General features: G+C 38.4%; 1 protein-coding gene across 18 annotated transcripts in view; it reads left to right on the forward strand.

The window, feature by feature from the left end:
• The window catches only part of szt2 (SZT2 subunit of KICSTOR complex), a 115,090-nt gene that overhangs the window by 54,387 nt on the left and 46,246 nt on the right, over positions 1-14,457 (forward strand). For 12 of the 18 annotated variants that reach the window (XM_084425166.1, XM_084425182.1, XM_084425176.1 and 9 more), the window contains exons 49-51: positions 116-200; positions 2,784-2,834; positions 13,430-13,606. In XM_084425166.1, coding sequence (XP_084281292.1) covers positions 116-200; positions 2,784-2,834; positions 13,430-13,606 — 313 coding nt within the window. The remainder of the gene's footprint in view (positions 1-115; positions 201-2,783; positions 2,835-13,429; positions 13,607-14,457) is intronic. The other 6 variants (XM_084425180.1, XM_084425168.1, XM_084425174.1 and 3 more) reach the window with 1 other exon arrangement.

The following is a 14,457-nucleotide window of genomic DNA, read 5'->3' on the forward strand; positions in this document are numbered from 1 at the left end:
AAATGCATTAATTAACGTTAACTAATGGACCATTATTGTAAAGTGTAACCATTCTTTTTAGATGATCAGTCTCCATAAATCTGTTTTCTTTGTTTCTCTCTGTTTTCTCTCTCAGCATTACTTCCATTTGAGCAGCGAGCTGCCGGATCATGACATCTACCTCTACAATAAACCTGGAGGCCAAGGAACCGGAGGCAAAGGTAAAGACACTTACATTCCCCCGACCCAGCTAGCAAACACCATCCGCGTCTCGTTTTTCTGTGCTTTGATTTGTATCTCGCTGTGACTCCTTTAGCGCCTCCTAAATCTTATTTCTGAGGTCCTGAATAACACACACTTTGCCTGTTTATCTTGCCAAAATTTCGTGAGTTTTATTCCTTCCATCAGTGTTTGCTGGCACAGTTTCTCTCCACCTCGCTAGATTTGCTGACTGGTCAGTGTTGTTTCGTTTCAGCCTTATTAAAAAGCGAGCACGTTTCTGTGTTTACACCTGTGTGGTGTGACTGAGCTCCTCCAGCCACACACACACACATCGCTTTTACCGTCTTATTCATGATTTTAATTCATCGCTCAAACAAATTCAGTGTTCCTGGATCTAAGTGTACACTAATAGGTCTTAGTATTAGTATAGGTACTAATAGATCGACTATTTTTGACTGTCAAAATGCCGGCGGACACAGTTACAGTGAGTTGTTCAAAATCTTTCTTTTTAGTAAACTCTGTGTACACAAACAATGTTCTCAATGCTGGAGTTCATGTGTAGAGCCCCTGGTGATACTTCATGTTGTGTCGAGCCTTCTTATAGTGTTTTAAAAATAGTGATTTTGATGCTATCATAGTCGTGCCCCAAGCACTCCCATTCAAAAGGCAATTTGACCGAAAATGAAAATACGGTCAAACTTAGAAGTGGCGTTTCCATTATAATTATGCCTTTACACGAAAGTTTGACTCGGGTAGATTAACAAAAAGACCCTAGGTTGCATTTTGGCGACAGTTATCCTTTAACTGACAGCAATTTAGGTGTTGAACTTCTTTAAGTGGAAAATTACAGTGCAGTTTAAAAAATGTGGCCTTTAGAGATAACATTTCATTTTAAATCTGCTCTGAAATCTGCATCCGACCCCTTTAGGTCCTCCAAGCGGGGTGTTTTTAACAGTCCTTTGGTGGAAAGTGGAAAGTTTGTGAGTGCTTTAACAGCAGCGGAGGGGAGGCTCCAGGTCCGTCTCATTAACGTGAAGGGTCTTTAACAAGCCTCTTAGGGTCCTAATATGACTTGATCCCAAACTGCAGAGAGATAATTGTCAGGAGGAGACAGCAGAAGTGGGAGCAGCTTCGGACTGGAGCCACAGGGTTCCTCTCCTCTTCTTTCCCCAACACTAATGAATTGACAGTCCAAATACCTGGAAGAGCTGCTCCTGAAGATCTCCTAATGCACCCGCTATTAAAAGAGCCATTACTGGATGCTCTTCCACCATTACAGCTCCTGCACTTAATCAGAATGTAAATAAAGGGCTTTGTGGCTCCTGAAAGTGTCTACTTGTGGGGTTTTTAAAGGCAGGACTTCACTGAGATGTTCACTATTGTCAGCCTGACCAGTGCAGTGTGGATACGAAATGGGTTTGAATTTCCCACAAGCCATTACATGTCCTGGTATGACTCAAAACATATCCTACGCAAGTACATTAATCAGTGTTATTTTAGCATTATTGATATATTTCATGTTTTTATTTGTATTTTATATTATCTTATTGTGTATATGTATGTATATACATATACATATACATATACATATACATACATACATACATATGTATGTTTTGAAAATTACTAAAATATAATAGCAATATATATATATATATAGCTATATATATATATATATATATATATATATATATATATATATATATATATATATATATATAATTTTTTTTATTATTATTATTATTATTATATTTTAGTAATTTTCTGTGCTTTCATAATTTTATTTCGATTTAAAAAAAAATAAATATATATATATATATATTATAATACCAATATTATTTTGGTTTTAGTACTTTTAGTAGTTTTATTTAATTTACTTGCCAAGGGAACATTTTTAATGTTTGTTACTTTAAGTAGGTTTATCAACTAATTTTCATATTTTATTTAAAAAACAAAACAATAACAACACTGATGTTAATACAGGCAATTTAATTGAAATTTGCATTTGAATTTTACCTCTATGTTCATCTTCCTGTTTCTCTTCATCTCTCTCAGTAGTTTTCTGAAGTTGTAGCTTGCCAAGCAGCTTTAATTTATTTTAAATCAGTATTCATCTGTTACGAAAACAATTAAGATGCCGATTACAGTAGCTGATTCAGAACTTGAACACCAATATACTCACAATACAACTGATAAAGTTACATTTGTGTCACATTGAAAGGCCTTTACAAATAATGTGTCATTTTAAATCTAATCTGAAATCTTTAGATTAAGATCTTCAAACCAGAGAGGTTTTTAGCTGCGTTTTACGTGAACCCCATGAATTTTACACAACGGACTTTTGCGAGCAACATTAATTGATGACTTTAATTGCTTAAAAATTGTAAAAAATTCTGCCACTGTGCTTCTCAATGCTACTTCAAAGAGTTTAGTGCTGCGAGTGACACAGGAATCATTCGCACACCGCAACTTTAAGGTGGTGCAGCTACTCTTAACTCCCCAACACTGCTTATTGGTTGATCATCAATGTTGATTTGTCCCATTCATTGTTTCTGTCCTGTTGGGTGTCTGTTGTGCCTCAGGTACAATGTCGGACCTTGTTCAGAATCTCTTCCCAACCTCTCAGTTTCAAGGTATAAGACCCTCCACCCACTCCACTGTTCTGCTGTGTGCCCTGTGGCGCCCCCACTGGCTGCGTGTGGTACTGCATGGTCACATGATCACAGCTTAAAGGGGTAGTTCACCCAAAAATGAAATTTTACTCTCCCTCATGTCGTTCTGATCTCACTGTAGCTATGTTTCCATCCACCTATTTTTATACCCATTTTGGGATATAACATACAAAAACGCTAGACATTAACAAAAAAACGGCATACGGCAGTTTTCATGAAGTGGCAATTTCGTTCCCACTGGATGGAAGCTGTGCTTTATTTTTTCAAATGTTTGATACGATGTTCCAATTTTGCACACATGTAAAATTGCAGCTTTGGATGGAAACATAGCTTTTGTTTAGTCTGTGGAACACAGAAGGAAAAGTTTAACATAGTCTCTATAGAGCTATAGAGCTTAAAAATGATAAAAAAGCATCATAGAAGTTGTCCATTTGACCTGTGCACTATATTCCAAATCTTTTGAAGCCATTGCATAACTTTATATGAGGAACTGATGGAATTTGAATCGGTTATTTGCTGAAAATCTAATTTTCCTTCATGTTCATGTTTGAAAAATGGGAAACTGGACTTTTATTTTTATTTTTTTTATTACAGATTGTCTTGCACCGTTGCAGATGCATATAAGAGAAAATAACTTTTAAATGTATGTTTATTTTTACATTGGGTGAACTGTTCCTCTAAGCCTGCTGCCCAATTACCAACTCAAAACACCTTGCTAATGCTAGGAAATGTTGAATGCTTCTGGCGCATATTAAAACAAATGTTTGCAGTCAGTCAGTGTGAAGTTCACTGAGAAAAAGAGCATTGTGCAAACGATCCCCGATTGCAATATGTGCCTTTTGTGTTTGCTTAGTTAGGAAGTATCAAACAACACTTAAGCTGCAGACAATAGGGCTTGTAAGTTTCTCTGTGTGAATGGAGCTCATTGGTTCATTGTTCCATGAAGCCACAAAGACCGTAGCTGTCGCACACAGACAGGGCTGTTAACATTCACCCGCTGACTGACTCCATCACGAACACGATCATTTTCAAACACTGATGTAAATGTAGATGAAATCTGAGGGGGAAAACAAGAATGGGCCTCTAGCTTCAGTGCGTTCATGTGTTTGACAGGGCTGGGAGAAAGAAATCGATTCACATAGCTACCACGATTCATTTCTAAAATCTTTTTTTTTTATTCCAGAATCGATATTAATTCAGATTCAATTGCTTTATTTTTGTTCCAGTTTTGGATGGGCCAGACCAATTGTGGGTGGGCCTTAAAGCAGGGCTCAGTAGTTTCGGGATTTCTTCGCTGTATTCTCCCTTTTTGCTCGCAGGTTTCTCTCTAGAGCTCCCCCCGCAGCTTCGGTATAGATATTTGACAACACTGTTGTAAAAACTCGTTGGCGATTCTCGGACACCAGAGGCTAGCAGATCAACGACATCAAAGCAGATGGGACATTCTTTAAAACATGTTCTTCATTCGGGTTCGAACAGCGTGAGGGAGCGCAATAATGACGGCATTTTAGCAGATTTCTTTTGGCCGTAAAGCAGTTGTTTACATCGCGAGACCTGATATCACGCGATACTTCCTGCCGCGGCGGCCGGCGGCCCGCCGGCTCAAAGTTGCAAGTGCGCATTTTCCGCTCACGGGCACCAGAGGGGTGCGAAACGACCACCATTCAACCCGAAATAAGTAATATAACCATTCCAATGACTCCGAAGCTGTTCAGTTAAGGTAAAAAAAGTTACTTAGTTCACCTTTAAATTAAAAACGTTATCAAATCCCTGTTAACCTAATAAAAATGCCTGACTAATATACTAATATACGTAATAGAGATTTTAATAGCTTGATGCACTTTAAATATTTTGTTGCGTTTAAAAAAGTTCCGGTGCATAAGACGGACTTCTCCGCGATCGCTCTCCTTGGTTCTGACCAAAGAAGAGCGCCTTGGAATCTCCATTACGCATCACGATTTAGCGCATCTCTCTATAGACCTGTGGACTGTAAAAGTGGTCAGGAATCTAATATTTCCCCAAAAGATAGTTTAGTTCTGCTCGTGTAACATGAAGCCGAATATTTCACAATTCTGTTTAATTGTTTTAAGTTTTCAACAATACAGATCCACAACACTGCCCGACAGTTTCAATCAGATCCGGTCATAACTGGCAATAGACCTGTTTGACGATTTCATACAACATTCATTTCTTTCGATTTCATTAACAACAGACTGAGCTTGGCTTATTATACGGAGAAGATGCATTAAAATATAGCCTATAGGCTACTACGAGATAATAACTAATACAATAGGTTACCGCCAATCCACGGTCATCCACGAAGATTAACAGCTACATCTGGGGTCTCATTTATAAAACTGTGCGTAGGATCCTTACTAAAAGTGTACGTGCGCCCGAAAGCCAAAAAAGGCGTACGCAAAAAAATATTCAGACTTATAAACCCGTTCGTACGCCAGAACCTGCGCAGAATTCACTTTGTAAATCCCAGTCAGCGGAAGATTGTGCACACATGCGTCTCCACCCCGAAATAACCATATATGGAGCTTAAGACGCCTAGTTTTACTATGCAGATCCTCATCTGCATATCATTTGCATATGATTATTCATCCACGTGATAACGTTTAACGGTACAAGACAGATTACATTATTAAAAATCATGTAGTTGCCTAGCCTTGCCTTGTTTTTGAATTTATAAATCAAATAGTGTATAAAATACATTTCAGAGAAAGTTTTTCTCAATCTTTTCCACTGGCAGAATTGTATTTTTAATTGATTTATATTTTTAATGGAAACAGATAGGCCTTGGGCATTATTTGCACGAAACTATTTTCTCAGACAATCTGGTATTATCATGATAAGCAATTATCTCTGTGGTTAAACACAAAAGTGTTCAAAAGCATCGCATCCACAACAAATATTTCTATTGACTGAATATAAAAAAATTTTTGTAACTTCTCAGTAATAATTTCATGTTTAAGTGTTAAACTCCATTAATTTGAATGGCATATTTAATCTAAATGTTTATATCAGAAGTAAAACATAGTTTAAATCATTGTTTTATTTAAACTGTTATTTGCGTCAGTTTCACTAAACGGCCCAACGCGCTCGCTGGCGCGGACATTTAAGAAGTGACGGGCATGGTGAGTGAAATTATATTTTGTATTATCTTTCTGTATATGTCTTTAGATTTTCTGTCTAAAAGTGACCAAAAAGACATTTAACTCCAGCTCACCATCGGTGACGCCAAACTGCTCCATCTCCAAAACGTTCATACGCATGGGTCACCAGAGTTTGCAGGTGCGCAAATTTTCCCATCAAGTTTGTTTTTATAAATCACAACTTATGCGTCAGAAGTGGCGTACGCTTCTTTCAGGGCCTGTTTTGTGCGTACGCAACGGTTATAAATGAGGCCCCTGATCCCGAACCTCACCGTCTGCTGAACTTGCACAGAAACATCAAAATAGACATAACCAGCTTTTTAAAATTGTTTTGAAAACTCGACTGGTGCTAGGTGACGTCACCTCGCCCCATAGGATCCACAACGAGCCGTAATTAGAGCTTGATTAAATAAACGTCTTAAGCTATGAAACTTTGAAAACTAAACATTTAGACTATTTTAGCACAAATTATGAGCTTATTTGCAGATTTCTTTTTTTTATTATTCTTGACAAAGTTAAAATATATGAAACGTTTATTTTATTTTTGAAGAAAAGTTTTGGGTGGGCCTGTTGAAAAGTGGGTGGTCCTAGGCCCGTCAGGCCCACCCGTAACGCCGTGCCTGGCTTGTAGACGAGGTTGACAGAAGTTAGCCACTTTCGTTCCAACAGAGGATGAAATGTGTCGTTATCTATGAGTGTTGAGTGTCGTAATATCACAAGTGGACGCGTGGAAGAGACGTGAGACTGAACGCACTGAAAAGCCCTCGCGCTGCTCATATGCTGAGAGAGAGATAAGACAGTAGAGCTGCACCATTCATCTTTAAAAGACTGATCTCCATTCAAACACACACGCGATCTTTCAATTCGTCAGTCTATTAAACTTGACGAAATCATATCGCAACATTCTTAGCAACAAAATTATCATAGAAGTACTTGGATAAAAGTTTGAAAGTTCAAATATGAACACTGACGTCTACGATTGCGATCAAAATCAGCTTTTGATAGAAACTTGGTGCTTAACGGGGTGATATAATGCTCTTTTCACAAGACGTAAAATAAGTCTCTGATGTCCCCAGAGTGTGTGTGTGTGAAGTTAGAAAAGTTAAATCATATTCAATCATCCCTTTAAAATAACGCATTTATCGATTACATGGTTTCACCACTAAGTGGCGACAAGTGACTGTTAAACAATGTTTTTGTTATTGAATCATTTATTAAAGAGACTGTAGTAGTGTATGATGCTTCTGAAATAAAAGTCAGAAAGATGTGATGATTTGTTTTTGTAAATATGACTCATCTTATACATCATAGACAGTCTGTATAAGTGTATGATTTAACTTTTCCCGATGGTCTAGTGTTAAAAAAATGGCAATATATTGCAATATAAAATTGCAATACATATCATATCGGCACCCGAGTATCGTGATAGTATCGAATCGGGAGAAGGGTGTATCGTCCAGCCCTAGTGTTCGACAGTGTTGATGTAGAGATGAGCTTTTCCTGAAGCAGATCCGGCTCACTGATGAATGTTACACTGATTTATTACAAATCTAAATGAATAATACAGAAGAGCACTAAACAACTGGGGTCCTCATGCTTTTCATAATCAAATTATGTCTCCAGCACGTACACTAATATTGATTGTTAGTTTTAATATTTATTATGAGTTGGATTATTTGAGTTATATAATAGCGCACCTTTGCATAATAGTGTAACACAGCCGTGATATACATGATGATTTTTTTTATGCAACTTACAAAGAGCATTTTACAGCATTAATCTTAGTAGTTTTTTGTAACTATACTGCTAATTATTTTCCATGCTAGTTCAAAATGCATTTAATAATGTTGACAAACGTTTTGGGTCAGTGCAATTTAAAAAAAAAATGTTTCTGAAAGTCTCTTGGACTCACTAAGGCTGCATTTATTTGATTAAAAATGTAATTATGTTTCACAATATTACTGTTTTACTATATTTTTAAGTACATTTTTAATAAAATGTTGTTGATGAATAGACAGTTCAAAAGAACAGCATTTATTTGAGATAGAAATCTTTTGTAACATTATAAATGTCGTTACTGTCACTTTTGTTTAATTTAATGCTTCCTTTATTAATTTATTTAAATAAAAAATTAAATTAAATAAATTTAATCATCATCATACTGACCGCAAACCTTTGAACTTATAATATTAAAATGGTTTAGTAGTATGTATAATTTAACATAGAAACTAGTTAAGAAATGTTAGTTCATGTTATCTTTAACTAATGTTAATGTATAAAACTGTAAGGTGAACTTATAGTGCTGCTGTATAATCTTAAGTGATGCATCACACAAAGACTGTTTGTGTTTTCGTCATAAATTTAAGGTATTTTTCGAAACAACCCTCAAATTTTGCAAGTATTGCTGCATTTATTCTTTCATTGTATATGAAAATGTCTCATTGTGTAATGCAGTTTACAGTATTTTCACTTTGTACTGTACAGATTTTCTGTGTGTTCGGCTTCCGAGTCCAAAATCGTCTCATTCACACTCTCTGCCGCTGTCGTTATAGATCAGAAAGTGACTTCCGTGATGGGCTCTAGGGCTTCAGAGAGTCCAGCAGAGATTGAACGGCCCTTCTCTGTCTTCATGTAGTGTCACTGGAGCGCAGGGGTCACGCCACACTACATCACACCTCATCAAGTGCCCTTAAAAGATCACAGCTAATGGAGTTTTAGATGAGAGGGCAAAGAGAAGCTACTCATTGATTGGCACTGCTCTGAAAGCAACACGAACTTGCATTGCATTGCATTGTGAATGTGACACATTTCAGAAACGCGATGATGCAGGAAATTGAGCTTGCTGCGATGGAAGCATTTATGTACTCGAGTATATTGTGTGTTTCAGACCAAATGCAACCTTTCACACATGCATCCAGGCCGCACTTGTGCAGAATGCATGCACACTTTGCACAGGGGTGATTTATCTCAGGTGATTTTGTGTGCAACGCATTAGCATCTGATATCTGGCACACACACACTTACACATCGATCATGCTTTAAACCGCTAACGGCATACGCTAATACAAGCAGCTGGATAAATCCCTGCGCGCGCTCCACTGTTTGCTGCTAATGCCTTTTAATGCGACCGCCGCTCTGTTTGCGAGGCTTTCTTATAGCCACAACCACTGGAGCGAAGGCGCCATCGATCTCTGAGAATCTAATGATGGAAATCTCTTTCTTTCTGCGCTTATCAGAGCCGCGGCTTCACGCTGTAAACAGCACAACCGAGTCAATACAACAGCAGAAAAACCCATTTAAAGGATTTATGAGAGTTTGTACTCCAGTAGAGGCATTGTTTTTCTGAAATATAGTTGTGTTTATATAATTTAAGGGTACATATGGGTGTTTCCTCAACTGTGGGCACTTTCATCCTTGTGGACTTTTAGAAAATAAACTCTCTTAAAACTTTATACACTTTTAAGCAACATTGGCACTTTTGTTGTAATTTTGTTATGAGCTTTTTCCTTTTTGTTTTCTTAAATATTTCTATTTCTACTTTAATTTTAGTAATTTTGCCTCTTCAACTTAAATATACTTATTTCAGCAAGACTAATTTTTCATCTGATAATTTTATCAAATTTTATTTCGACATTTTCTATTGCTGAAAACTATTTTTGAATACTTTTAGTTTTAGTCAACAAAAACAACACTGTTTTGTTATAGTGTTTTGTGGTGAAAATGACAGTTGTGGAAACGGTTTTAAGCAGTTTTAGAAGAAAATGTCAGACTAGCTGACCAGCTAATTTCATAGCAAGCATTTTATGGACCCAAAATAAAATGCATCATCGATGTATCGGCCAATTGTCTGATTGTTTAAAACAGCCGATGATCAGCGCTGATTATATCCTGTCAATCAAAATGGGTTGGAAAAAGATGTCAGACTGCAACTTATACTGTGTGTGAAGAAAATGTGTGTTGTGTTGAATTTATGGCTACAATAACACATAAACAGAGCAATTCCAAGAGGGTCCTCACACCATCGGTGCTCGGGCCCTAATTAACGGTTGAAAAATAGCGACGTTAAAGCAGGCTCTATTTGATCCTATGTCTCGTCCCGTAGTTCAAGCCAGGGTTGCCAGGTCTGTGCTTTTTCAGTACACCAAACATTATTTGTAGTGTAGTGTTCCCCCATCCAATAATCGCAAAGAGCTTCGTGCTTTTTTACTTCTGAGAAGCAACAAAGTCTCAGCTTTCAAACTATGTCCATTTTTTTTACGATATTCAAACAATAAATGGCGTTTTGATGGTCTTAAATGTGACGTGACAGATCGCTGTAGCGCCTCTGTTCAAGTGGCAACAGTCTTTTCTTCCTCTTTAATACAAGTAAATATATAAATGCAGTTGAATATAATAGTTTGGGCTCTGTTGTTAGTTTTAACCTCTAATATTGTAGTAATGTACCGAATGAGAGGGTTCCCGATATAGTTTACACCATTAGTTGGGACAGATTTTTTTACATTTAATCATTTAAAGCGACTTACAAATGAGGAGAGCAATAGAAGCAATCAAACTAGCAAATATGCAAGTGCTGTGACGCTTCCCAGTTTAGTCTAACACTGTGTACTTTTTTTTCTTCTTTAAGAAATTAAAACTATCGGCATATATCATTCTGAATAATTGGCTATAAGTATTGGCCGAGAAATTTGGTATCCGTGCATCTTTAGATTAGATTAGATTAGATTCAACTTTATTGTCATTACACAAGTACAGGTACAAGGCAACGAAATGCAGTTTAGGTCTAACCAGAAGTGCAATAGCAGCAAGTGCAGGATATACAGTGGTTCCATAAGTGCAGAACATGGATATGTACTGAATAAATATAGAGTTGAATACTATTATAAACAAAAATTTACAGATAGATTGTCCTATGAATATAATATACAGATAACTCTTACTGTGAACAGAATTTACAGCTAGATATGTACTGAATATAATAATATACAGATGGCTATTACTATAAACAGAATGTTTACAGATAGATATGTACTGAATATAATATACAGATGGCTGTTACTATAAACATAATTTTACAGATAGATATGTACTATGAATATATATACAGATGGCTGTTACTATAACAGAATGTGAGCATAATATACAGATGGATATTACTATAAACAGAATTTTACAAATAGATATATGTATAAGTTAGGCTAATGAGCAGTATAACAATGGATTTAAAGTAGTGCAAATAAAGTTTGGACAGAAGCTATCCGAGTGAGTGCAGTGGAAAGTAATTGCATATTACAGTTAAGGTACGATATTGCAATGTATATATAACAGTCGGTACTGTAAATAAACAGTCGGCAGTGCAAATGAGCATATTCCAGTCAAGGTAGTAGTGTAAGATGCATATGTAAACAGTTGTTACTGTAATAACAGTCAGCAGTGCAAATTAACATTATAGTATTGCAAATAACAAAATGGAGGCAGGTGTGAGGAGGGAGAGGAGAGTCAATCAGTATATAAGGGGAGTGGGATCAATGAGGGTTAGAGTTTAATAAAGAGACAGCTCTGGGGAAAAAACTGTTCTTTAGTCTGCTGGTCCTGGTCCGGAGGCACCTGAAACGCCTGCCGGAAGGCAGGAGAGAAAACAGTCTGTGGGCTGGGTGAGAGGAGTCCTTAAGGATGCTGCGAGCTCGATGCAGACAGCGTTTCCTCTGGATGTGCTCGATGGCAGGTAGTGGAGTCCCAGTGATGCGCTGGGCGGTTTTCACCACCCGCTGCAGTGCCTTGCGCTCTGCAACAGAACAGCTCCCATACCACACTGTAGCACAGTTGGTCAGGATGCTTTCTATTGCACAGCGATAGAAGTTCACCAGGATAGTGGAGGAAAGCTGATTCTTCCTCAGTGTCCTCAGGAAGAAGAGGCGCTGGTGAGCCTTCTTGACCAGGCTGGAGGTGTTGGTTGTCCAGGTCATGTCCGCCGAGATGTGGGTCCCCAGGAACTTGAAACTGGAGACACGCTCAACAGCCATTCCATTGATGTAGATGGTGTCGTGTGTGCCTCTTGACACTTTCCTGAAGTCCACGATGAGCTCCTTCGTTTTGGTGGTGTTGAGGAGCTGGTTATTTTCGGTGCACCATGTGGCCAGGTGCTTGATCTCCTCCCTATAGGCAGTCTCATCGTTGTTGCTGATGAGACCAATCACCGTAGTGTCGTCCGCAAACTTGACGATGGAATTAGATCCGTACACAGGCTTGCAGTCGGAGGTGAAGAGGGAGTAGAGGAACGGGCTTAGCACACAGCCCTGTGGTACACCAGTGTTGAGTGTGATGGATGTGGAGCAGTTGGAGCCTGATCGAACATTCTGGGGTCTGTTGGTCAAGAAGTCCAAAATCCAGTTGCACATGGAGGTGTTGAAGCCCAGGTCTCCAAGTTTGGCTATTAACTTAGTTGGGATGACAGTGTTGAATGCTGAGCTGAAGTCAACAAACAGCATGCGTGCATAAGTGTTCTTATTGTCCAGATGTGTGAGCACAGAGTGCAGTGCCATGGAGACTGCATCCTCTGTGCTCCTATTGCTACGGTAGGCAAACTGGTGTGAGTCCAATGTGGATGGTAGAGAGTCTTTTAGGTGTGCCAGGACCAGCCGCTCAAAGCACTTCATTACGATGGGTGTGAGTGCTACAGGGCGGTAGTCATTAAGGCACTTCGGGCTGGAGTGTTTTGGCACTGGCACAATGGAAGTGCATTTAAAGCATGTTGGTACAGTTGCTTGGGCAAGAGACAAGAGACTTCATCTCTACTATTAAATTATATTTTCAGACTAAGTTAAAGCTTGAATGGAAATTTACACCCATTTAAAACATGCTGTTCACAAGAGCTATATAACTGCACAACTTTTGAAAAACAAACATTATTAAAACAAAGTTGCATAATTTTTGAAATACATACAAAAAAATTTATTTTCAAATAAATATTGAAATGTTTTGTTTATTTCACTTTTTGTTAACATCATCATAGTTTCATGATGCTTTTTCATATTTTAATATTGAAAGGCTGTGTCTGTCGAGGGTCATCAGATCTGTGCATAAAAGGCATTTGAAAAAGAAGCATAATAAATGACGAGGGTCTGTTAGAAAGTTTCAAGACAGATTTCATGTGACCTTCATATAACAAAAAGAAGAAAATAACTTTTAATAAAAATCATCCCCTTGAGCACAGAAAGTGGCTTTGTTTTGAAGAGACACAAACACATCAGCATGCGTCTCTATAGCAAACCCCCGTTTGTCTTTCAGCACTAGCTGAATTTATTGCTTTCATGCATCATTTTTTGCATCTGTTCTCTTTAGTTCTCTCTCTCGCCTCCATCACTTTCTCCTCTAACCGTGTCCACTTGCTGCGCTCCCCAGGTATCGCCTGCATCGCGCTGTCATTCGTGGACGCTAAAGGCTGCGCGCTGCAGGTTCCCGCTCAGGACGCCAGCGGACCGGCTCTTAGAGCGGACGTTTCCACCATCTCCCTCCAGCCAGACCAGTTTGAGGCCCTGACGACGGTTGTTAAGGTGGACTCTCTCAGCCAGAGCTCAGGTTGGGAAGCTTTTGCAAACAAACAGTAGTTCATGTGCCCTCATAATCTTGAATCAGAATAACTTCCCCTCCCTCTTGCAGCATCTCTTCTCTTCTCTGATGACGAGGGCGGGGCAACCTGTCACTCACATGAGATCAGCCAATAGAAAACCACAACCGTCCAATCAATTCCCTTGACGTCGTTAACACTCGCCAAATGCGGATGTATTTCAGCGGTGGCGCTGAACGCAGTCATCACTACTAGCCACTTTGGCGGGTTGAATTTTATATATAATATATATATTTTTCAGTTGTAGTCTTCTAAAAAGGCATCGGAAGTAATAAACTAAGTGCAATGTTGTGTTGTCAGAAATATAGATTTTTCGATACCTATTGATACTAAAATATATGAAATGCTTCCAATACTCATTTACCGCAGAATAGACCTTATTCACAGCAGCGCCATCTTTGATTTTGAATGGGAATGAAAGCGAGGCTGTGAGGGAGGCATCTCTTTAATGGGCTGTACTGTTATTTAATGTGTTTTTGGATTGTTCTGCTCATGAAACACTGGAAAAAATATCTTTCCAAGAAATTTCAGTTGGCAAGAAAAACTCCCGACAATATAAGCTGTGGAAAATTGTAAGTAATCGAGGAGCTTTATACAGCTTTTTACAGCGGATGCCATTGAAAACAAGGCAAGACTATCCCTCACAACCTCGCTTTCATACCGGTCATGGCGCTGCTCTGAATAAGGTCTGTAGATACACGATACCAGCTGCGCTTTCTCACAGTTACACACAAACCTGCCTCTTCTCACTCACTCGTTTTATTTGCTCCGGATGAATATTGTTGCTGTTACAGGGCTTGAA

Source organism: Rutilus rutilus (genome assembly GCF_951802725.1).
Source record: "Rutilus rutilus genome assembly, chromosome: 12".
Classification (NCBI taxonomy): domain Eukaryota; kingdom Metazoa; phylum Chordata; class Actinopteri; order Cypriniformes; family Leuciscidae; genus Rutilus; species Rutilus rutilus.